We start from the raw sequence: 25790 nt of genomic DNA, 5'->3' as shown, positions 1-25790 counted from the left end.
CAGTATGTGAAATCTATGAGGGTTTTACTTGGGGAGCCAGATAAGAAATTCACACATTTCTCTAAAGACATATTTTTAATAGAAAAAGGGTGACCTGTAGGTGGATTTTTGTGATTAGAGTTAAGCATAGGATATTCATAGGAATAGATAATGGTTTACACACACACACTCCTCAATTTTCCACATGTACCATAGCTCCTGGCAAAACATAGGTGCAAAATAACACACCAACCTTACATAATGTAGAATAAGATACTTGATCGTTATCCCAGAATTGTGTCTGTATTTTTGTAAGTCAGCTCACTGATACAGGAAGTTGAAGTTTTTCAAACACAGCTGAGATTATATGGAAGCTAATTGCATTATGCAAAACAGCCTTTGACAATTAATTTTCAGTGGGTGTAAATAGAATCATTTGGAGAACTGCCAAACAGCTAGAGCATGCAAGCCCTTAACGGCAGGCTGAAATAAGTGAAATTTAATTTGTAAGTAAATTCCATTACGCTTAAGTGGCTAAACAACTGTCTAAAAAGCTATACACCATTATGCAGTTTGTTTGCATACAAACTGGTATTTACAGGCAATAATGACGATATCTCACTCTTAAAAAAGGGTTGTATGACGGAAGATTTGGTGTAACATTGGCTTGTGTTCTCATAGGGATGGCTTGCATGCTGGGTGGGTTTATGTTTTGAACGTTATGTTGAAATACCCAAAAAGTATCTTTTACAACTTTAGATAAGCAGTGATTCTTTGAAGAAGTGGGTGTTGTGGTGTAAATGCAGTAGCACAATAAACCATTGTCTCTGGTCATATCTAAATGAACAGAATTTAACTACTTGATGAAATCAGCAGTTTTACATTGGAGCCTTCCTTTGAAATTCCTTTGTTCACGTAACAGAGTGTTAAGACTGAAAATTTCTACTGATTTTTGAAGACTCCCATTTCTGATGTCATTTATGCCTATTGATTCTTCTTCATAAGGACTGGCCTTTTTTACTTACCATATTATGTAGAATGTAGAAGGAGATTTCCAACACATGACATATATCACATTGGAAACAGGTGATGTTGTGGCTCTCATCATGATGTCCTGTAATAGTGTTGCGTGACTTGACATATGGATTTGTTGTAGGCTCTGGTTCGTCTCTCTGTGTGTGTTTTGTGGTCTTTTATTGCTGGTAAGTAGCTATGTGGGCTGTGCTGTAAGTGACCTATCACCCACAGTCTGTGGAAAGGAAGTGTCATTGTCCAGGTTAGACTGTAGGTCCTTAATGGTATGTTTGGCTAGTTTTAGCTGGGACCTATAGATGACAGGTGGTAATTTTTTTCCCTCTGTACTAGACTGTTCCTAAGTACCAATGTGTTTTTTAAATCTGTTAGTTTTTACTTAATTAGGTTTTGTAGGCTTAAGCTACATACACACACCATACATTTAAAGCACATACCCCAGCCCATAAAAGCATGGGAATTGTAGTTTGTTGCAGGTGTTAGAACTTGTACATCTGTGAGAGGTAAACTACAGTTCCTAGGATTCTTTGGGGAAAGTCATGTGTTTTAATACATGTTTTATATGCAGCCTTAAGAAATGTGTGTACCTTCTGCATCTGATGAATTGGACTCTGGGCCACAAAATATAAGTCCATAATCAGCATGTTAGCCTTTAAGGTGCCATGAGACGACTCTTGTTCTTGTGAATTCAGTTTCTTAACTGAAGCATAGGATAAATAAACGTTTGACCAGACAGATTGGTTTTAGGAAGCTTATTGAGTGAAAGGCTCTTTTGAGTAATACAAAGAGCTCTGGAACTGTGGTGACCCAATACTTGATAAATTCCTAATCTAAATTCAATCTGTGTGCCGATAAGGAAACAAATTTCCAAACTTGCATATGCCATTTTAAAGGTATAGGGACCACTGACTATTAGGTCCAGTCACGGACGGCTCTGGGATTGCGGCACTCATATCGCTTTATTGGCCGAGGGAGCCGGCATACAGCTTCCGGGTCATGTGGCCAATGACAAAGCCGCTTCTGGCAAACCAGAGCAGCGCACGGAAACGACGTTTACCTTCCCGCCAGAGCGGTACCTATTTATCTACTTGCATTTCGTGCTTTCGAACTGCTAGGTTGGCAGGAGCAGGGACCGAGCAATGGGAGCTCACCCCGTTGCAGGGATTCAAACATCTGACCTTCTGATCGGCAAGCCCTAGGCCAGGCATCCCCAAACTACGGCCCTCCAGATGTTTTGGCCTACAACTCCCATGATCCCTAGCTAGCAGGACCAGTGGTCAGGGATGATGGGAAATGTAGTCCAAAACATCTGGAGGGCCAAAGTTTGGGGGTGCCTGCCCTAGGCTCTGTGGTTTAAGCCACAGCACCACAGCTGCTAACTACCAGTAGGGATATCACTGCAATAGCTAAAAGAAAGGCCATGAAATCTTAGAGGTTTTCAGAAAAGAACAGAGAAAGAACTTCCTCCCAACTGGCTACTGAAGGTCATAGGCAGAAGTCTTTCCAAGGCACAACAACCCTGTTACCTGAAGGCAACAAGGTGAAAGGATGGACTATATGAATAAATCAATGCTAAGAGTGTCCCTGCCCTCAGGCTCACAATCTAAAAATACACAATACACGGAAAGGAGGTACCGGTATATGTGTTATTATAGATATTGTTGCAGGGAGCTGACATTGCTAGTGGCTCAGTTCGCACCCAGTGGCTATCTTGCTGATGCAAATTTACTGTGCCAAAAGCTTTGCTTCAGGTTGGACTGCACTCTGACAAGTGCCCCAACCATCATTACCTGGAGCACCTTTTCTCTATTCAAGAATGGCCCTGGTTGCTTTACATAAGGCTGGGTTTCCCTTTGTTGTGGAAAGCTACTCCGATCATCCCAGAGCTGGCTGAAGTTGTTGGCTGCCCTGACCTCCCTCCCCGTGTTAGTGGCAGGTTCCCCCACCAAAATAAAAAATAGAACAGGGCAGTCAGCTCAGGGCCATCTTAAGCATATCGGGCGCCGTGGTGCGATGATCGCTCTGACCCCCCCCCCCGGCTCCGTCCGCGCTTGCCTTAGAGCCGGCCCTGTGTCAGCTATTAATTGACAAGGGGAAGAGGTTTCTGGTTGGCCACCCTAAGAAGAGGATGCTGGACTAGAGATGCTGGGTCATGGGCCTCATCCAGCAAGCTGTTGTGGAAGCTTCTTATTGCCCAAAGATGGAACAGAAAGGGGACATCCTTATATCTTCTCTCTCACCCACACCCTGTATTTTCATGCAGAAAATTAAATCCTGGTGTTCCTCACACACCCCGAGGCACTGTTGTAGATAATCTCCTCACGCCCTCCTGGCACGTCGCTGGCAGTCACGTCCACAGCAGCGACCGTGCCTACTTATTGCCCCCCCCCCCCAGCCCAGACCCTCGCTCGAGGAGAGGAAGTCGCCAGGTGCCTGCGAGGCTGAGGCAGCCGCCTCCTTCCCTCAGCGCTTTGCTGGCCGCCCAGAGAAGTCGGCGGGGTGGGTGGAGCCGGGGTGGAGGCAGCAACGCCTCCCTCCATTCGCCTCAGCTGCGCCGGCGGGCGCGTCGTCTCGCTTGCGCAGCGCCGGGGCGGAACGCGGTCTGTGCCTTCAGCGAGCCCTTCGCAGACGACAGCCTCTGTCACGCTCCCGGCTCGGCGCCGGCTCCCGCTCTGCTTTCCTTCGGAGGCGATGAAGTGAGCTGGAGGCTGAAGCTGCGCTGTTTGTGCTCAGCGCTCAGGACCGAGGCGGGATGATCCTCACGCGTAAGTGGCTTCGCCTCGGGGGAAGTTCTGGCGGCTAGCGAGGCGCCTTCAAACGGGAGTACGGGCGACCAAGGAGCCGCAAGCGCCACGCAACGGGGAGGGGGTTGTTTCTCGGGAAGGGGCTGCGGGTTTTGCCAGCGGAGGAGGAGAGGTTTTCCCAGACTCGAGGATGATTTTGTGCTTGGGTCGGGTAGTTGCCAAGCTTGGCTTTTCGCTTGGGTTATTCGAAGGCGAAAGTCAGAGGGGTTGAAGTTTGGAAAACTTAACAGGTTTGTTTGTACGACCCCGCTTGCGCGACCCCCCTTTTTGCAGGGGGTACGATATTTGTTTCAGTAAATATAACGCACCTTGACTGCAGAACGTGTTTTAGGAAATATGTATGCCGTTAATAGTGTTGCGGAATATGAATTCACTCGAGGAAGAGCATGGTGATGCGGCGCAGATTGTGCCTCGCCATAAAACAAATCCATCGTCTGCGCCCCGTTTTGTCACGTGTGGATGCTGGCAGAAGCTAGCTAGCTATCTTTCCTGGAGCGAAGCTTTTGAGTGGATGAGAGAGTTTTCTACTTAAGTGAAAGAATAATACTACTAATCTGCCACTGTTGGGCTTCTAAACAGCCCTAACTCAGCTCTGAAGAATGTAGGTCAGTAGTGGTGGGACATTTAAGGTTAGTTCTCTCTTTTGCAATCCAGACAGTTGGGAAATGATCCATGGAACTGATTTAAAGCTGAATCTTCACTCTCACACAACTAACTCATAAAACCTACATGACTAGGCAATAAGTAGTTGCCTGATATATCATGAGGGATGTTCCTACTCCATAGACACAGAAGTGAGGCTAACAAGTTCCCAGTCAGCACCTTTGATATTAGCAGAATGAAGTGCTGCAACCTGCAATTTTGTACATGGAGGGTGAGACTGAAGAGAGGACCCCCTATTCAGGACCATATATTCTGGTACCCTCTATCTCAGTGATTCCCAATTAGGGGTCCAGGGACCCCTGGGGGTCTGCAGAATACACCCAGAGGGTCTGTGGCCCCATCCCTTGCCTCCCCCAACTATTTTTTTGTCATTTTTGCATGGTAATTTCACAAGTTTTAAGGTATGTTTAAGCACTGTGCATTTTTTAAATATATAGGCCAAAATTGGTTTCGAAATCACACCGCAATAATGATTTTGACCCAGCAATATATCACTCATCGTGTGAGGAAGAGCAGGGACAGCCAATTTCAAGGCACTGGCTGACACTGCTTCATCTCCTCCTCCCCCCCCCCCATCCGATTTCCGCTGCTGTTCCTTCCCTCATCCCTACGCCTGATCTCCAATTTCAGACATATATCAGGGATATATCAGAATATCACGATGTTTAACTGCTGATATATAATGATGTTGAAAACCAGATATCGCTCAGCCGTAGTCTGTTTTTTAGCATACCTAAAATCTTTTGCTTATTAGGGGCAACCTGATGTTTTGTTTAAAAAACTGCTTCACAGAAGTAACTACTGTACCATAGTTGTCAAAATTTTCAAAAGTAGAGGGTCCCTGGCTTGGCTTTTTGAAAAAATAGGGGGTCCTCAGTAATTAGCAAATTGGGAACCACTGCTCTATCTGAACAGATGACTTCTTAGTTATGCAGTACTTGCAAAATACTTTTCAAGTCTACCTTACTGTTCTGATACAATAGGCACCTTTGAATTGGAGCTCACCAACACTACTGATGACAATGGTGGATGGGAAAGTGATTTGTACTTAACAGTATGGTCATATGTATGCCAGATTTTGAGCCATACCTTTTTCTTGACACTTTTGTGGAACAGCAAAAATGCTCAGGCATGTAGATAACCAGGAGAAAACTTGTTGCTGCTACACTCCTCCCGGCCACTGCTATGTATCCAGAGCTAAGCCATGGCTTGGGTAAATGAACCTGAGCTTGTGTTTTGCCTCACCCAAGCAAACCTCAAGTGATAAACCTTGATTACAACTTATGGTTTGCTATGGCTTTCCATGAGACTGGGTCTGAACACAACACTAAGACAAACCATAACTATCTTATGGGTAGCAACAAGCCAGGGGAGGAGCAGAGAGGCAGCAATTTTCTCCCTTAGTATCCACACACTTGTCCCTTCTAAGTCCTAGTTTGGCTTGGCATTCAATTTGAACCAGACCATTCTATGATAGTCTGAGCATAGATTTAAATGAAGAAATTCTTCATTAAGGATGTGTTATCCAAAGGATAGTTGGTTTAGGTTCATTCAACTTTATTATGATTTTCATAGAGACATATATGCAATAAAATAAAATAAGCTTATCTGTCTGAGAACAGTATGTGAAAACATTTTTTTTGGGAATAGGTGTTTAATTGGAAGGACTAATAAAATTAATATGCAGCATGTCCTTGCCTTACTGTTAACTCCCCAGCTGCAGACACAGCCAAGAACAAGAATGATACAACAGAAGGCTGCACAAAGGGTCTTGTCAGAACAGTTGCTGATGGGATAGACTCTGGTTCTATAGGTAATGTGCATTTCAGTGTGTGACATCTGGCTACTGCAGCTGTCAAGCAGATAGATCCATGCATATTGACTGGTTCTGGAGCAGATGGAGGGCGTTGGAGAAAGAATAGAATTAAGTTTCCAAGAACAGGAGGAGTAGGAAGCGAAAATATTAGTTTAGTTCCGGGCAGTTTGCTTTTTATTCTTCAGAACTAGCAAACACAATGTTTTGTTTTGTTTTGTTTTGTTTTTAATTGTGTTAGGCTTTTGGTTTTGCTGCCACAATAACAATAGTATGCAAAAGCAAACACTTACAAGTATTGGTACAAATAGCAATGGGAGCAAAACTGTCATTAATGTATTTTCCCCCCAAAAGCTGGGAGTCTTGTTCCAATGGTAAAACATAGGATTGTAGTGCCAGTTCTGTATAAAATGTTTATATTATTGCAGTGTGGTGTTGTACATGCAGCTACCTGTAAAACACTATGGAAGCTTCAGTTAGTCCAAAACAGGGCTGCAAGGTTGTTAACTGGGATTGGACTTCTACCTTTGGTTATTGCTTTTAACCTCCCATATGTTCCTTCCTGGACCTTGAGGTGATTATTACCGGTAGTAACCTCCAAGTGTCACTGCCAAGTGATGTCAGAAAGGCCTTCTCTGTGACCACCCTGGTTGTCCCAATGAAGTTTCTCTGATGCCCCCAATGAGGCTTCTCTGATGCCCGCTTTGTATTTATTTGGGCACTAGGCAAAAACATTTATTTCTCAAGCTTTTAATGGGTTGTTTATGACCTTTTTAATGTTTTGAGGTCATGACTGTCTAATTTGCCATGATCTGTGGTGTGTTTGTATTTTTATTGTAATTGTATTTTAATTTAGCTAGATCTTGTGATCTAGTAGAAGAATCCTGCTGTTGTAATGGGGAATGAAATAACATTTGTTTATTCTCCCCTTCCCCTTACAGTCCTCATGCCCCACTGAAAATATGCTCTGTAGGGGTTGGGGGATTCTATGCAATAGCATGAGAGGTGGCACTGGGGGTTATAGGAGGAAGTGGGATTCAATGAAAATACTCCCATCACTGTTTTCTCCTGGCAGGAACATCCTGAGCAGAACTCCACCAGGTGATACTGCTACTGGTACCAGTGCCAGCAAACTTTGGAGCCAAACCCTTTTGCTTACATATTGTGTTAACAGTTTTTACGCACACCAGATACAGAGGGGCATAGAAATACCACAAGCTAATGGTATACTGTACTTTCGATTGGAATTAACATTCAGTTGATATGCCAGTATCATTTTCATGTGAATGTAATAATCAAGATGTGAAGCAACAAAGAACAGTAGAAGAGAAACATTCTGCGTTTGAGACATGTATGGGCAATTTGAAATCTTAATGTGGAACTAAATGTTTGAGATTTACTTAGCTCTTTCAAGTCTCCACTACCCCATGACATGGGAAGCTGGAAATGGTGGTTGTGCATCAGATATGATTCTTGTGAAATTCAAACATAGTTTATGCATATAATTGGTTCTAGTTTGCATCTAAGCTTAAAAACTGCATACTGTATAAGAAATACAGCTGAAAGAGGTGGCCAGGTGATGAACTTAAATCAGATGTCAGTAGAATGACATTTCCTCCTCTAACCACCAAAGATAGTTAAAAATGAATTACTTAGTGTTTGTATATATGTTTACTGTCAACTGGACATTTTTATATTCTGTAGCTTTAAACAAGGGTCTTTTAGAAGTACCAGTTTAGATTGTTAAAATGAAGTACTTCATTTTTATTTTATTATTGTTTATGTTTTTATTTTTTTATTCATTTTTTAATAAAAGTTTTCAATAATAAAGCATTGTAACAAAGCACAAATATCAAAAGTAACCAATGCTCAAATATGTTAGTCAATGGTAAAGGACAGACATTATTCCTACTTGCATTTCTATAAAAAAAAAGTTTGGTTTTCATTCTTCTGGCTGCTATGTGATTACTTTCTGCTTGTGTGTTTAATGTATTTTCACAGTAATCACAATGATGCATGCAATTATTAATAGATATGCTATTGAAATAACTGGAATGGAAGTATGCTAGATTATGTTAATCAGTTTTACATTAGTTTGCTTCATACCTAAGGGGAAGTTAGCTTAATTTTCTTCAGTGATATGTAAATGTTGCTTAAGGAAGATTTGATATCTTTGCCTCAGCACTGAAGAAAATTAATTGCACATTCTTCCTGTTTTCTCAGGCACAGACTGATCTGACCTGGTAGCATCCTTTTAAAAGTATTTGTCCTGTATAGCACTCAGAATGAAAAATTAACCAGAATTCATAACATATGTTTGTATAATTTCTCAAAAGGATCTAGCAGTGATAGTTTTATTAAGGAAGAACAATTGATTTTGAACTTCTGCTTGTTCTTTAATCTTTGAGTAATGAGGACTGCAGGAAGTGGAAACATTCAACTGTTCAAATGTTTAGAAAGCCAGGAAATGTGTTACATACAAAGAGTAGGGGGTCATGTCAGAGCTGGCTCTGGAATCTTGCATTATATGCCAGTGGTTCCATAAAATATATTTAAAGCCCTGTCATCTTTTTTTCCTTTAGCAAATGCCACTCAATGGAAACTAGAAAATAAAAAGACTGATACTGGAGCATTCTTTGAAAAGGCAGCCCGGGAATCAGCTACACACAAAAAAGTTGCCCAATTTGAATCTGTCTCCTGCAAAACAAACTTATTTTAAGTAGCTTTTCACACAGAAAAACTAGGGCTAGCCAAATATTTTCTCTCTATTGGTGGCATGTATGTGGACAGTCCACATGTCAATTTTTATGAAAACAGACTTTGTTGTCTGGCTGATTTAGGGTGTTCACGCCAAATGAAATATCCCTGGCTCTTTATAAATTTCAGTATGTGTGGCATAGTGGTGCTCAATGTGGTTGGTCTCAAGCCTTCAGCTCCAAGTTAATGTGCTGGAAGCGCAAAATTTTGAGCAGGGAAGCTTGTTCATTGAGTACTTGGTACTTAGCTAGTCCCACATAAAGCTCCTGCTTCTACATTCCACACATCTTAATAGTTTACCTGCCTTAGACATAAAATCATTTTTGTAAAGGAAAAGTGCTCTCCATAATATTGTTTTGGAATTGCATATACCAGGCATGTCCAACAGGTAGATCACTGGACGGCTGTGTTAGATCACTGGCTCCCCCCAACGATGCTCAACAATTTTGGCTCCCCTAATAATGCTCAGCAACTTTGCTCTGCACCCCTTAAAAATGGGGCTTTCCTTCAAAAAAAAGCAACGCTCAACAACTTTGACCTGAACCTCCCAAAAAGGGGGTAGATCACTACCAGTTTTTAACTGTGAGTAGATCACAGTCTCTTGGGAGTTGGCCACCCCTGGCATATACCAATAAAAGTTGGTTAATCATCAATGTGGAACTAGGACAATATTATTATTTTTATTATTATTTTTTATTATTATTATTATTATTATTATTATTATTATTACTGCTGCTGCTGCTGCTACTACTACTATGGACTAAAAATTTGTTTGATAAGAAACAAAGCAAAACTTGTGAGGTACACTATAAATTAATAATAATGCATTCCATCAGGAAAGCTTTGCCAGCTGGTGTGTATGTGTGTGTGTGTACAGTATATGTAGGGATCCTTTTCAGTCAGCAGTCAGAAGGTCTTGGGTGGCCATGTGAGGGCTGTAACATGAACTGGACTAGAGGAGAAAACAGCCTGGGGTCTTCCTTAACAAGAGACACAGTAACTTGCGATATAGGTTCACTTTGGAGACTGATGGCTTATGCTCTTCCAGAAGTATATTAAATATGTTTACATTTTAAAGGCATCTGGTGAATGTTCTGTAGTTCTGCAAAGTTGTGTTTTTCCTTTTTCCTGTGGGAATGTTATACTGTTAGCCACAGGATTTTTATTAATTGCCACAAAATAAGTCATTAGTTTTTAGTTCCTGACATCTGTTTTTGTGAACTAGATGCCAGGTGTTATAGATAGTGAGCTGTAAAACAAATAGTAAAATACTTTAGGAAATAGGTGGGCCATATGGAGCACAGAACACCTTCCAAGCCACCAGAGTGCCTAGTTGTACACTCTAAAGCAACAAGCATTTCTCGGCACACTGGAGGCATTAGCCTTGTTTTCAAACTACTGTATCATCATTTCTCAAATGCAGAAAGTGTGCCTCACAAATAATTTCTGTGTTTAGACAAAGGTATTGTTCTGACTATACAAAAGATGCATCTGAGCAGGAAAATCACTAGGGGCACTCCGTAAGTAAAGCTGCTATACTCAATGCCACCAGCTTAGATGCAAATGCATGTCAAAAGCATCTGTTGTGTGCTTGGATACTCAGAAGGAGGTATGTGTATGAAGAGTACAGCCAACCCCTGGTTTAAAGGTAACCATTAGGTCCAGTTGTGACTGACTCTGGGGTTGCGGCGCTCATCTTGCGTTATTGGCCGAGGGAGCTTCCAGGTCATGTGGCCAGCATGACAAAGCCGCTTCTGGCGAACCAGAGCAGCACACAGATACGCCCTGGTTTAGGCGAGTCCAAATGATGCATGCCAAACCCAGAAGTAGCCCCAAAATGGCGTGAAAAGGGGCAGAGCAGATTCGTGCGTTCTGCCAACGCACATGGGGGTTTGGAACACAAAAGGACGGTTGCCTGTAATATATTAAAAGGTAGGGAGGAAAAAAAACTGGTTGCTTTAAAGCTAGTAGCATAGTTTAGAAATGGGTTGGGTTTTTTTTGCTCAGTATTGGAAAACAAAACTTGATTTGTGTTCTTTTTTTGTTTTGTTTTTAATTGCAGAAATTGAGGCCAAAGAAGCCTGTGATTGGCTGAAAGCTGCTGGTTTCCCCCAATATGCTCAGATGTTTGAAGGTACTACTTCACCCATGGTTTTATGCTGTTTTAAATGTGTGTTTTATATTTGACTTCTGAAATGTTTTCTTATGGACTGTTTTATTTGATTTTTTAATGTAGGTTGTGGAATGCTTTGAGATTTTTTAAAATCAATATATAAAATGATCTAGAAATGAACTTAATGTTAGAATCTTGACAATGTTATGAGTCTGTCTTGCCCTATCTGCTTGTTTCTATCTCTGAATAGACAATGGAGAAAGAGATTGAGCGTCTAATAATCAGTGGCTATGTTTGTAGGTAGCTCTAAGCAAAACCACAGATTAGCATGGATGCTGGGGAGGAGATTGCACCTACTTTGCACCTCTCAGGTCACTTTAGCTCAGTGTTGGCTTAGCATGTTGTCTGAATACAAGCATGTGGTTAAGCTCTCTCCTCCTTAGCCACAAGCTGCAGCTGAGGTTGCTTCTTGTCTAAACAGCCATGTTTAGCTAAAAGGGCAAGGTAGGCATAAAGTGTGTGCAAGGTCCTTTCTGGGAGCTAGTGCATTTTTGCTGTCCTGGTAAGCCATAGTTTGCTAGGCCAGTGTTTATTTCCTTCATAGAAGATTTTGAACCTTTTTTAATTAAAAATGAATCCTATCAGCTGGCAAGCTGATGCTGTGTTAATTCATAAATCTATGCTTTCTTCCTTGCAGAGATTGAGACCATTTTGAGTCTGGCAGCTGTCACTATAAAAAAAAACCCTGCTACTTGGAGTTTGTTTTTGAGCTGATTTAAGAACTTGTGAAATTAATCCTCTCCAAAAAAGAAAAAAGATCATTTACCATTGTGAACTCTGTTTTGCAGATATGCAGTTTCCTATTGACATCAAAACTGTCAGAAAAGATCATGAGTTTTTAGACCAAGATGCAATAGAATCCCTATACAGGTAAACTTTGGTCTGAATTAAATAGATGTGTATTTAGATTGACAACCTGAGGCTTTAACTAAGTCAATGGGTGTATCTTACTAGTTTCCTGTTTGGATGTCTGAAAACAGGCACATTATTATATAATTATTAAAATATTTGTAAGTAGTAAGAATTGCTATATAGCTGTACAAGTCTTCGAAGGGTTTTTTAAAGGAATCATAGAGTTGGAAGAGACCACAAGGGCCATCCAGTCCAACCCCCTGCCAAGCAGGAAACACCATCAAAGCATTCTTGACATATGCCTGTCAAGCCTCTGCTTAAAGACCTCCAAAGAAGGAGATTCCACCACACTACTTGGTAGCAAATTCCATTGCCGAACAGCTCTTACTGTCAGGAAGTTCTTCCTAATGAATCTTCTTTCTTGTAGTTTGAATCCATTGCTCCGTGTCCGCTTGTTTTTCTTTTGAAAGCTAGGACTATTCCACACAGACAGTGTTGCTGTCATGCTGTTGATTGCCTCCAAATCAATCTGGGTTTGCTCATGCATTATCCTCTAGACTACCTAGGAATAGTCTTGTATCTTGAATGAACTGAAATAACAATTATTATTATTATTATTATTATTATTAATTTTATATACTACCTTTCATCTGAGTATCACAAGGCACTTTTACACTATAAAAACACAAAATGCACAACATAATAACAAATAGAAACAATAGCCCTCCACAGTGTAAAAGGCCATAGATAGTTTAATTAGCTTGGGAAAAGAAGAATGTTTTTGTTTTGTGACTGAAGATACCGGTACTTATGTTTTTGGATTGTTGGCTTTCTTGAGAAACTTAGCAGGTTATTTTAGAACACTATTTTATATGTTATATTGCAATGGACCAACACTGACGCCACCTCACATCCCTTATCTACAGATTTCCTTTATTTTAGCTACACTAAGGAAGATCCCTCTCCCCCTGAATTCTAACTTTTCAGGGTGCCTAATGTTTAGGAATAATCAGACCCAAACCACAGTGAATAAAAGTAGCAACATTTGCAAAATTACGGACCCTGGAATTATTCTCAGAAAGAGCTTTGGTAAGATGCTGCAGGCACAAAAGAGATGCTGACATTTTGCCAAAGCAGCTGTAGTAATAATATAGGTGCACTTTATAATTTCTTTTTCTTTTTTAAGGCAACAGTAGCTCTGCTAAATATATGACTCTTACCCACTCCAGGGGAGTACCAGAGTAATTGCTTAATTGCAAACAAATTGCACAACAATCTTTTTAAAAGCTGCTTAATTTCTCAACACATTGCTTAAAGGCTTCATGTAACCCACACTAACACAATTTGGGCCTCCCTTTTAAATAGCTTCTCAAGATAAAAAGAACAAGTATCTCTTCATAGAGTCAGGTCTGAACTGGCAACATTTTTATTCATTGATCTATTGTTGAGGCTTTTATCAACTTGTGCAAAAGTGGAAAGATAAGAAGGTGCCAGATGTTCATCACTGGACTGCAAGAATTTGAGATTTATGAGTTACAGAAAAAAATCAAACTTTATTGGAAATGACACGAACCCCTGTATTTTTATTTTTTGGGCTTCTGTTTATTCACTGCATAGAACAAAAGCACATCAGGAAATTTATATTATACCAGACAATATGCATGTATTAATTGTTTGCTTATATGTGCTACCTTGAATTGAGCATGGAATAAATGATGTTGCCCACATTCATTTTTTTAGCCTTTATTTGCTGAAAGAGGGACTTGTTTACCATTCTTTAATGTTTTCTACCTGCATATCAAGAAGGTTCTCATGCACTTTTATCACTGTTGACATTTTGATCATTTTTGAGTTACTGAGGCATGATTTTGTACCTGTTTCCATTTGTATGTGTTTAAGAGCATTAGTAGGGAGTGGTAGGGTTTTATCCAATATTAGTTATACTCAATGTAGACCTACTAAAATCAGTGGCCTTAAGTCTCTTAGATCCATTGATTTCAGTGAAGCTGAGGCTCCAATACTTTGGCCACCTCATGAGAAGAGAAGAATCCTTGGAAAAGACCCTGATGTTGGGAAAGATTGAGGGCACTAGGAGAAGGGGACGACAGAGGACAAGATGGTTGGACAGTGTTCTCGAAGCTACGAACATGAGTTTGACCAAACTGCGGGAGGCAGTGCAAGACAGGAGTGCCTGGCGTGCTATGGTCCATGGGGTCACGAAGAGTCGGACACGACTAAACGACTAAACAACAACAACAACTCTGAGTATAGATTAGCTTCCCACATTATGAGGTGATAGCCAACTATTATTAGTGAAGATGGCGTAATGAAATGACATGTTAATTTCTTTTAAGAACTTTAGTGGATTGAGAGCCATTTAGTACAAGATTATAAGTAACCTAAGGTTAAACGTCTTAATGTGTTACCCCCACCTCCTCTTCCAGGCGTTTGAATACACTGAACAAGTGCACAGCAATGAAGGTGGAAATAAGTCGGCAAAGAAAGAGGGTACGTTTCCAAATTATGCAATTTTTTTAAATAAAAGAAACTCCTCAATATAAATTCAAAGGTGTTGACATAGAAGACTATATAAACTACAGAGAGGTTTTTTTTTTACAATTTCTGTTTAATAATCAGCAAGCCCCAGTTATTTATGACGGGGAACTGTTTGTGAGTTTTGTTGTGCTGAAGTTCTTCCTCAGTTACAAATAGGTTTGAACCATTCGCAACTCTCACCAGGAAGCCATGCTAATGGAATAATGTGAGAACCCAACCCTGAAGCTGAGCTCTGAATTGCCCACTTTGATTTTGGAGTTTTAGTAAGATAACTAGAAGCAGATGCAAAGTAAAAAAACAAAAGGAAAACCCACTTAAGCTAGCATTAAGCAGAAATAATTCTCAAGTGGTTTAAAAATCACTTTAGATTGAACCATTGCAGCACTAAAATGTTGAACATAAGTGCAACTGATTGACCAAAGCATCCTTTTACATTACATGATGTCTTGGCTGCAAGCCTTTCCATTTTCAAGGCAAGCTTTAGGCGGAAAATATTAGGTTGAATGCTTTGAAAAGCATTCACACACATGTAAAATATCCCAGGCCTAAAATCCACCAGTCATAAGTATCTCCTACTGAAATCAATCGGACTTGCTTAAGTAACTTGGATTCAAAGATGAGATCCATGAGTCTCTCATCTTTCCATAGTATTTCCATATGTAGGGTAGGTGTCACACTTCTTTTACCATGCAATATGTGTCTGGAGTCAGAAGAGTTCTCTGTATTTTTGGGGTGGCTTTCTTGGCGTGTGGGAGAGCTGGCAATAGCAGGCAGGGACTGAACCATAATGCATTGTAGTAAAATGTAAGAATGAATCTTTAATCAAAATTTTGATCACCTGTCATCTTTTTTAACCTCTTTTTTTTGTCTTAAGAGCGATGAATCTGAAGAGGATGAACCTTGTGCAATAAGTACCAAATGGACATATGAGAAATGTAGTCGGAGATGGTCTCGGTTAGAATGCTTGGAAGGTTCTGGTACACCAGCCTTTGATGGTCTCAGACTTAAATGCTCTGGCAGTGGGGATATAGCCTTTTCTGATCAAGGGGAGCGAAATGACGAGTCTTCAGTTCACAGTTCTAGTAGCGGGGATAGTGATTTAATCAGCTTTCCAAAGACATTTGAGGAGGTTGAGATGAGCAGGAGTTCTTCAACATGCTCCTCAAATATATTGGCATCTCCTGACTCTACCTTCAGTTGCTCTTCTTCACCTAGTGAAACTTTGAACATAATTAGTGAGGACAAGCTCTTGGATAAGCCATTGCACAGAAAGGGAAGGAGTTTCTTAAAGAGAATGGAGAAGCTGCGCCTGCGAAGCAGCAGTTTGAAAAGAGAAGCACATTCAAAGGCCAAGCCCATTATTAGTGAGCCTATTCTTACAGAGGGACTAAATGAAGAAAAGCTGAAAATTTTCAATTGCGTAAATATTTCTGACGTGTCTGAGAGTCAGCCGATGCAGCAGTCTTATTCCTCACAGACCTGCAGCAGTAGCAGCCAATCTGAAAACAGCAGCACTGTGAGCACGCCAAGCCCCATTATCAAGATGAGGAGACACAGTAAAAGAGAAGGAATGTATGGAGAAGAATTTGATTCCAGCAAGCTTTCCTTGTGGAATTATCTTTCAGAGCATAACGTCAAAAACGAGGTACATTTGCACAAGAACAAAGTGTTTCAAGTACCACAAGGCCATAAACCTGGGACTTTTCCCAAAGCCCTTACATACAGCCTCTTGTCTCCAATGGACAACACTTCTGTGAACTGGAGAACTGGGAGTTTTCATGGGTGTAGGAGGAGCAGGGCTCAAATGGGTTCTCAGGAGCCTGAAACACCACCTGGCTCTCTTTCATTGATGGATAACAGACTGAGCATATATGACAATGTGCCAGGCAATCATCTAAACAAAATGGATACACCGGAGGTTGGTGATGATGAAGTTTTTACGGAGCTAGACAGTGTTATGGAGCATGTCAATGGACTCAGGAAGTTGGTCAGTCAGTGGACAGAGAAATTCTCTGATGATGGGGACTCCGACTCTGCCTGTCCTTCCAACCAGTCCATCTCTCCATGCCCATCATCCCCTAAAGAGATCCGTCTTGAGACTGAAAAGCATTCAGAAGGGAAATTGCCAGAATTGTCAGTTACTGACAGTGAAGGGAACTGCAGTGAACGTGGCCTCACAGAATTGGCATATGTAACAGAATCGAGGATGAGACGGACATTGGCACATTCTATCAGGTCAGCTATATACTGGTTGAAGTGGCAAAGAATTAAAAATGAAATTTGATTGTAAGGGGTTAATCAATTTGGGCTTAAAGCAGTGTAGCATAAAGTTAAGTTGAAGTAATGATTTAATAGTGAAGATAATCTGGCTGAATAACTTGAGGTTTTGATGCTTGAACGCCACAGAACTTGGTCTCTAAAGTACAGTGTTCTACCTTTCATAAGGTATTTTGAAATTCATAGTGATTTTCTGTGGGTGGGCAGCTTTAGAGGGGGTATGCACAATATACACAGCGGGTGGCGCTGTGGGTTAAACCACAGAGCCTAGGGGTTGCCGATTAGAAGGTCGGCGGTTCGATACCCCGCGACGGGGTGAGCTCCTGTTGCTCAGGCCCTGGCTCCTGCCAACCTAGCAGTTCGAAAGCATGACAAAGTGCAAGTAGATAAATAGGCACCACTACAGTGGGGAGGTAAACAGCGTTTCCGTGTGCTGCTCTGGTTCGCCAGAAGCGGCTTTGTCATGCTGGTCACATGATCTGGAAGCTGTATGCCGGCTCCCTCGGCCAATAATGCGAGATGAGTGCCGCAACCCCAGAGTTGGTCACGACTGGACCTAATGGTCAGGGGTCCCTTTACCTATGCACAATATTACTAATACTGAAGAGCACTGAAACAAATGTGGTTTTTTCTTTAGACATGTGAGGAGACAATGGTCTACTGAGGAAGGCACAAATTTGGAAAGTCTTTTTCAGCAAATTGACTGCCAGTCAGCTGCCCACCTAAATCGATTGCAGAAGCTTGCTTTGTTAAAATTGACTACTTTAATGGACAAATACTCTCCTTCCAGCAAGCAAGGATGGAACTGGTAAGTTAGAATGAAGTGGAAGTGTTTCTGAAGTGAAAGAACTACCTTAGTTTTGAACTGGAAATCCCTCCAAAGGAAACTTACAAAAGACAATTAGCTTCATATACATAAGCAGGAAGATGGTGCTTTCAACTGATTTACAGTACCAGTCCACTTGCAATACTTCTAGTACAGGACCCCAATGATGTCCCTTTTACTTATCCCAGGGGTGTCAAACTCAAATTCATCGGGGGGCCGCATCAGCAGTTTGCTCACCCTCAAAGGGCCGGTTGTATCTGTAGGACTATGTGTCCACTCTTTATTATTATAAATTATTGTCACTGCATTCAATTATTACTGTTTTTTGTAATAATGTAAGTAATAACTAGCTCTGAAAGCAAAAACATAGTCAGAATAATGGCAAGTAGGTATTCAAATGTACAATTATTGTACAATTTATTGAAAAATGATTTTTGGTAACAGAGTAATTTTTTTAAAAAACATACAAATATTGCCAAACACTGTTTATTACACATATGGCAAACACAAGGCATTAACTTTTTTTTAAACTTTTCTGACTAGATTTTACTCGCTTGCGGGGTTCTTCTCTCCTCTTTTATAATGGGCTAATTCTTGTTTTGTTTTTGGAACCGAGAGGAAATGCCTCTTAGACATTAGCTCCCTCCCTTCTTGGGTTAGAATGGAAAAGGTGGGGGAGGACTGCAGCTGACAAATATTATCCCTCCTTGCCATCGATCGGAGAGTGTATAGATGTGAGATCTTGAGGCCGGCTGCAAAGCGGCTGCTCCCCGTTGTCTCCTAGCTCTCTCGCTCTCCCCCTCAGAGGCTCCCGGCTTGTCCTCCTCCCCTCCCTCCCTCCCTCCCTCCTTCTCTCCCTCCCTCCCTCCTCTCTCTCCCTCCCTCCCTCCCGCCTTCTTTCCATCCATCCCCGCTTGTTCTCCTCCCCTTTCCCTCTCTTTAAAATTGATTTCAAGGCGCTGCCAGCCCGATAGCAGCTGTTGAGCTCTCCAGAGGGAAAGTGAGCGATCGCTTCCCTGTCAATAGCCTCCCCACTTCTCAAACAGAAAACAATCCTCCGTGAGCTGAAACTGCCAGACCAGCCATCCCTCTCTGGTGCCAGCAGAGATCTCTTTCCCCGTCCCCAGCTCCTCAAGCCCCTTCCTTTGCATCAGCCTGCAACTCCAGCCTTGCCGCCTAACCGGACTTCTCTCGAAAGCAGCGGAAGAAAGGCAGCGGGTGAATGAGCTGATGGTACCCAGCAGCCCAAGGGTTAATCTGCCCGGGTGGGCTCCGGCTGCTTCTGAGAGCCTCCCTCCCTCCCTCCCTGCGTCTCCAGCGGCCACTAACCTTGCTCAATGGCTCAGGAAACGACCCACTCTTGCCGCCGCCATTCATTTCAGGGGGCTTTGCAGGGCGAACTCCCATGGAAATGAATGGCACTTGCGCAGTAGGGTCGATCTCTCTCTCTGTTCAGCTGGGGGGGGGGGCCAACAGGAACCCCCGGCACTCACGCGGCGGCGGTCTCAGTGGCTTAGGAGCCCTTTGGGCAGCGCGAACACGCTGGCTGCCCTCAGGAGCTCCGTGGCGCGCGCCGTGATGCCTCGCCGGAAGCCCAGCAAAGAGAAATTCTCCCGCTGCAGCTGGACTCCGCCCCCCTGAGCCCTATTGGCTGGCAGAGGGTATGATGCGGCGGCGGGGAGGGGCTGGTGCAGGGGGCCAACTACGCCCCCCTGCAGACGCGGGAGTCGGCCCCAGGCAGCACAGTGCGGCGGCGGCGGTGGCAGTGGCGCCAGCGGGCGGCGGGCGGGCTGCTCAGCGCCCCCTGCATTCTGGCGCTCTAGGCCACATGACGAGGTCTCGCGGGCCGCATGGCGAGGTCTCGCGGGCCGCATTTGGCCCGCGGGCCTTGGGTCTGACACCCGTGACTTATCCCATCTGTGACCCTTACTGCTGAACCTATCCACCAACCAGAGCTGTTCTCAAGCTGTATACCTCCCCCACCCCCACTTTGTTCTTTGCTCTAGATGGTTCAGTTCCTCAGTCTGTGAACCTTCTGCTGTAATTGCAGAAATATTTTAGAATTTTAGCAGCACTCCCTTTCAGGTAATGATTAGACTGTCTTGTGTAATGGGCAATAATTCATCAGGTCATGGAGCTAATTCTAAACATATATCTTCTGATGGTCTGAGCTGGTCTAAGAACTGTATGAAGGTGTGCCCAAATGCTCCTCTGTCTCCTTCTGATAACCTCTGATTGCATTAGCAATCAAAACTCAGTGGCATAAATTTTACAAAATGTATTCTGGTCTTCAAGGCATCTGTAGGGAGTTGCCTGTGTTCAGGTATGTAATCCTGTCATAATAGTGTCCCTGTTCCTGTGGCTAACCAAGTAGAATGTTCTACTGAATCTTCAGTATGTTTATGCAGATGTTTTTGCTTACCAACAAGTATACAGTGGTACCTCGGTTTACGAACTTAATCCGTTCCGGAAGTCCGTTCTTAAACCGAAACCGTTCTTAAACCAAGGCACGCTTTCTCCAATGAGGCCTCCCACCGCCGGTGCGATTCCACCTTTCGGGTTCCGTTCTTAAACAGAGGTAAAGTTCTCAAACCGGGACACTATTTCCGGTTTTGCGGAGTTTGTAAACCGAATCGTTCTTAAACCGGACTGTTCTTAAACCGAGGTACCACTGTATTGGCTTTTGCAAAATGGGGGGGGGGAATAGATCGGCTGGGGATTGCAATAGAAGAAGGGCAGCAGGAGATGAAGGGCAGGAAAGTGGAGGGTGGATCACTATGCAGTAAGTAGCTGTGCTTCAGCTTAAAGAAACTGGTATTTCATATTCGAACAGTATCTTGTTTGGCATAACAAATACTAAAGTAAAACTTCTATTGGGATGCTACATGGCTAGCATTGGCAGATGCAACACCTCCAATGGTATGTTTCTTTTTCCATTGCTTCGGTAAATACTGCTTTCCTGTCAAACTAATTAGGGTTAGAATTGTTAATTGTGTCCTCCTGATACTTTTTGTACTCTATAAATTAATTCAATGTATCTACCTAACCTGCCTGATATGCATACCCAGCTCAGAGCATAAATCTGCATAAGTGAATGAATTACTTCTGTATTTTTTTAGGACCGTTCCAAAGTTCATCAGAAAAACAAAAGCACCAGACTATAAGGACAAAAATGTATTTGGAGTACCGCTGCTGTTAAATGTGCAGAGAACAAGTCATCCTATTCCAAAGAGCATACTCCAAGCCATGGACTACTTAAGAGACCATTTTCTTGACCAGGTATCAGTATGGAAGTTTACTGTATTAAATACCATAGGTAAAAACCTTTCTGTTACTAACATGAGCAAATGCCTTATAATATTTCCCCTCATGGTGGTTGTTCCACCCCTTCAAAACTTATGCAATTTTCTTTAAATGTGTAAAGCTTTATTTTACCCCAAAGCACTCATTATCTCCATATACTTCCAACAATTTCTTATGCTGATTTTATTAAGCTTTGCTCATAATTTTTCATAGCCCTGGCCAGCTCTCAACCACCTCTTTATTAGAGCCTCTTCTTATTCTGATTTTGTGTACGTACACACATATGCCAATAACATTTGATGTGTTTGGCTTGGTATAACTGCAAATGCCTTGTTTTGGTGGGGTTGGGGGGACCCCTGAGTTTACTATTCTAATGGTCTGAAATGCTTATGTGCTGGAAACAAAAAATATCAAAAACAAAGGGATACAAGGCAAGAGGTTGGGGGCAGAGTAACACCCAGACTGCTGAGGCAGACATCTTCATCACTCAGAGCCTGCATTATCAAGCAACAACTAGCTTGTAGGTGGCTGCCATCATAGTCCAGACACTATAAACAGGACTCTTTTTAGCACTTTACATCACCTCCAACCTGCTGAGTGACAATATAGTGTGTACAATACTGCAGATGAAAGGGTCTATACATGTAACAAGGAGAGATTAAAGATGCATTATCAACATTCTTTTTACATTTTCAAATGAAATAATCTCTTCCCTCCCCCTGCCCCCGTTTCTTTTATTGCGCATATATCAAAGTGCCTTTGAACATAGTATATCAAAAGTGCCTAGAAAGCTTTTGGATATGTAACCGCATTAAGAGTTCCATGCCACAGCCGGAGTCAAAGGACATTATTCCGCAGATTGAAGGTTTACTTGTTTTGTTCTTTTTCATAGGTTGGCCTTTTCAGAAAATCTGGTGTGAAATCCAGGATCCTTTCCTTAAGGGAAATGAATGAAAATGACCCAAACAATGTAACTTATGAGGGGCAGTCAGCATTTGATGTGGCAGACATGGTGAAGCAGTATTTCCGAGACCTTCCGGAACCTATATTCACCAGCAAACTCTGTGAATCCTTCCTCCATATATACCAATGTACGTACCTGCTGTTGTTTTAATTCTGGTTGGCCATTTTAGACATTGATTTTATAAGTGGAATGTAATTTTCCTTTGTTAAAGTGTGCCTGATGCTACTTAGTTCTGATTTTCAGTTAATTCAGTTTCTTAAGTCAGACGTCAAGGGAGCAAAAGATGTAGGAATATATTTTTGTTTCTTTAAACTAGCCTCTTAAGATGAGTCTTCTTTTTTATTTTATTTTTATTTTTTAAATTTGCATACCACCCTATACGTGTAGATCTCAGGGCAGTTCACAACATCAAATTGCAATATAAAAACCACAGAATACATAATAAAAATACAAAGAAAGACAACCCAATAAACCCCTCTTCTGCAACACATTTAAAAGGGCACCAGATGTCACCTCAAAGCCTGGTTATAGAGGAATGTTTGTGCCTGATGCCTAAAGATGTATAATGTAGGCATCAGCCGAACCTCCCTGGAGAGAGCACTCCACAAACATGGAGCTGTTGCAGAAGAAGCCCGTTTTTTGTGTGTGTTTGTTTCTACCCTACTATATTAAAAATAAATGGAAACTACATTTTACTCAAATAATAAATGTCAACTCTTTTTGTAAGAAGATACCCTAGTTCCTGATCTTGGCTTCCATCTTTTTTTCCTCTCTAGATCTGCCAAAAGATCAGCAGTTTTGTGCTGTCCAAGCTGCTGTTCTTCTGCTTCCAGATGAAAACCGAGAAGCTTTGAAAACTCTGCTATTCTTTCTCAGAGATGTAGTGGCTTTTGTGGAGGAAAACCAGATGACTCCAACCAATATTGCTGTTTGTCTAGCACCATCCTTGTTTCACCTTAATACCCTGAGGAGAGAGAGTTCCTCATCGTCTAGGTATTTTTGCGTGAACGATACTTGCTGGCTGATGAGCAGTGAGGGAAAATACATTGTACAAATATAAAGGTGCTTCAAGTCAAGGCACCTTTTTATACGGCTTAAGCACAGTATTGCCTTTTTACTTGCTTACAGTGGTCATTTCTTTCAAGTGTAGGTTTCTTTTAGCCAATTTGTGCTGCTTTGGCTGTGTTCAGGTGCAAATCATAGGTCTGTGAGGGTTGGAATGCACCTTATTTCAGATGTTAACAACTGTTAATGATTGTTAGTTGAATGAGGTGTCCTTTTTAATCATGGTGTGATTAAAAGAAAGAGAGTTAGCACTGCCAGAATGGAGAGTAGATAGAGAAAATACCCCCTGTACTGTTTGAATATTTGGTGAGTAGCTGCCTAAGGATAGCTAAAGGATTTTATATCAGCCTGCTAATGTTTAAAAATCATAGTAGTTCTGAGGGTTAGGGAACAAAAATAAATAGATCAAGAATGGGAAACCTGTGGTCCTCGAGGTGTTGGTGGAATTCAACTCCCATCAGCCCCAGACAGCCAGGAATGATTGGAACTGGAGTTGCCTCAACTCATCAAGTTAACCAGCGATAAGCACTACACTGTCCTTCTCAATGTATGTACTTTGCTAAGATGCTGTTATTACATTACCTCATAAGTATAGCAGCACTTCAGTGTAGCTTCATGCCACACGTGGCAATAACACAATGGTCCTGTGCCAATTACTTCCTGGGCTAGTATTCTCCCACCTTTTAAAAGAGGTAGCGCAGGGGTGGGAAGTAGCGACATAACTGGCTGCTCCCACAAGAGATTTGTGACCGAAGTAGTGGGAGAAGCAACCCCATGGTGAAGTAACAGCACAAAACTGGATATTGGACTGCATCCCTGAGGGCTATACTTCCAACGTAACATTTCTGTAGAGGCAACCAAAAAAAGATGGCAGACATGTTTTTGGATCAGCCTGAAAAGATCAGGGAGGCTTAGCAGAGATATACATCTCAAAGAGGCTTTGAAGAAGTGAATGAATCTGTTTACTGATCCCCTATTATACCTAACGTGTATTCAATTTTCAATGTAGACATTGTCTCTGCATTTGGGGAGCTTGCCCATCTCCACATGCAGCAATCCCCAGAGTCATTTAGAAAGTTGACTGGGAGTCAGGTTTAAAATCGTAGAAAAATAGTACTGTGGGTACAGAAAGTTGCATCAGTACCATCACTGTACCAGAGACCTATTCGTGATGAAATGCATATACTAACTAATAGGAAAAAACTACTTGAGCAAGAAGCATTCTTTAGATTGTGTGAGTTGAATGTCTGTGGCAGCAGGTAGGTAGCCGTGTTGGTCTGGATCGAAGTAAAATAAAAAAATTCCTTCAGTAGCACCTTAAAGACCAACTAAGTTTTTATTTTGGTATGAGCTTTCGTGTGCATGCACACTTCTTCAGATACAGTGAAATGGAAGTTTGCACCCTTAATGGCAGGTTAATGCCATTAAGGGTGCAAATTCTATTTCATGAGTGGGGGTGGGAAGCTTGAAAAAGTATCTGCATGTTTTAGGATGATAGCTCAATCTTTGAGAGAGGTGAAGAGAGGTAAAGCATGTGAAGAATGTGCTTTTAAGAAGAGTACGCATCCCTGATGCATATCAGGCTATAAAACAAGTCCTGTGATGCTCAGCATTCCCAAGAAAATGGGGGGGGGGAATCCAGAACTGAGATGATGACAGCGTTGTTAGTCATAAGAGAGTGAACACATAATCAGAGCCAAGAATGTGTCAGAAGAATTGATTGCAAAATAAAACGCTAAATTCTTAATTCCAGGTGAAGAAACTTATATTTTGGAAGTTTAGAACTTTAGGAGGAGGAGGAAGAGGAGGAGGCCTCTACCTTCAGACTTTTCTTTGAGCTCTGTACTACAGCAGGAGCAGCTATCTTAAGAAAAGAGGGAGTGCTTGTCTTCTCTCCCCCTCCCCTCCCCACCTCATTGTTTTAACAGCAAGGTTGCTTTGAATGGGAAATTTGGATAATAAATTTGCTAATATTTTACTTTCAGTGTTGGGACTTCAAAAGGACCTAATCTAACAGCTTTGGCTTCAAGGATTAAAGTCAAGCATCTTTATCTAACAACCTCTTTTTAAAAACCATTCACAAAGAATTTTCCAAGATAAAGCTATTAAAGATGAATGCCAGGCTCTTGGCAATCCTAATCTTGGCATGATGCCACAAATAAGCTTAAAATATGAATTAATGCTCTTTGGCAAAGCATTTGGAGCACTTAAATAATGTGATTGGCTTTCCCTTAGACTTTCCGGGCCAGCCTTTAATTAAACACGTCTAATGATAATAGGCAACTCAATGAGAGCTTTGTGTGTGCCTTTGAATGAAATGCACCTGACCAGGATTGGTTAAAGCATATTCACTTAATAGGATTCATTACAATTAAAAGTCTATTTTAAAAATATATTTTATTAACATTTCCAACATGAGCAATAAGCAGTAAGCACAGAACAGAGAGTAAACTGTAGCTCACATCCAGTAACAAGAAAAAACAAGAGATAATAGTGGTTACAATTGAATAAGAAGTCCAACTAGATACCAAGAAATTGAAGCCCAAGAGTTTGTCCAAAACAATGTGTATACATTTGGTGGTGAAGGTTTCTTGCTCATAATTATGACTGGAACTACAGATTTGAACATTGGACAGAACACTCCCTTGGGAAGTTCTTTATATCCTATGCCAGGCACCCCCAAACTTCGGCCCTCCAGATGTTTTGGACTACAATTCCCATCTTCC

The 25790-nt window shown here is 41.8% G+C and overlaps 1 protein-coding gene across 5 annotated transcripts in view; it reads left to right on the top strand.

The window, feature by feature from the left end:
- LOC118080229 (rho GTPase-activating protein 7) overlaps positions 1 to 25790 on the top strand; it is an 80263-nt gene that overhangs the window by 46881 nt on the left and 7592 nt on the right. For 2 of the 5 annotated variants that reach the window (XM_035105166.3, XM_088661765.1), the window contains exons 2-9: positions 11111 to 11182; positions 12010 to 12091; positions 14518 to 14581; positions 15504 to 16864; positions 17544 to 17714; positions 20852 to 21011; positions 21928 to 22126; positions 22776 to 22992. In XM_035105166.3, coding sequence (XP_034961057.2) covers positions 11111 to 11182; positions 12010 to 12091; positions 14518 to 14581; positions 15504 to 16864; positions 17544 to 17714; positions 20852 to 21011; positions 21928 to 22126; positions 22776 to 22992 — 2326 coding nt within the window. Of the gene's footprint in view, positions 1 to 3093; positions 3777 to 6195; positions 6292 to 7210; positions 7516 to 11110; positions 11183 to 12009; positions 12092 to 14517; positions 14582 to 15503; positions 16865 to 17543; positions 17715 to 20851; positions 21012 to 21927; positions 22127 to 22775; positions 22993 to 25790 lie in introns of those variants that run through there. The other 3 variants (XM_088661764.1, XM_035105168.3, XM_088661762.1) reach the window with 3 other exon arrangements.

The sequence above is a fragment of the Zootoca vivipara genome, chromosome 2 (genome assembly GCF_965207765.1).
Source record: "Zootoca vivipara chromosome 2, rZooViv2.hap1.1, whole genome shotgun sequence".
NCBI classification, from domain to species: Eukaryota; Metazoa; Chordata; class Lepidosauria; order Squamata; family Lacertidae; genus Zootoca; species Zootoca vivipara.
Note: the sequence above shows the minus strand (reverse complement) of the source record. Positions and strands in the feature narration are given on the sequence as shown.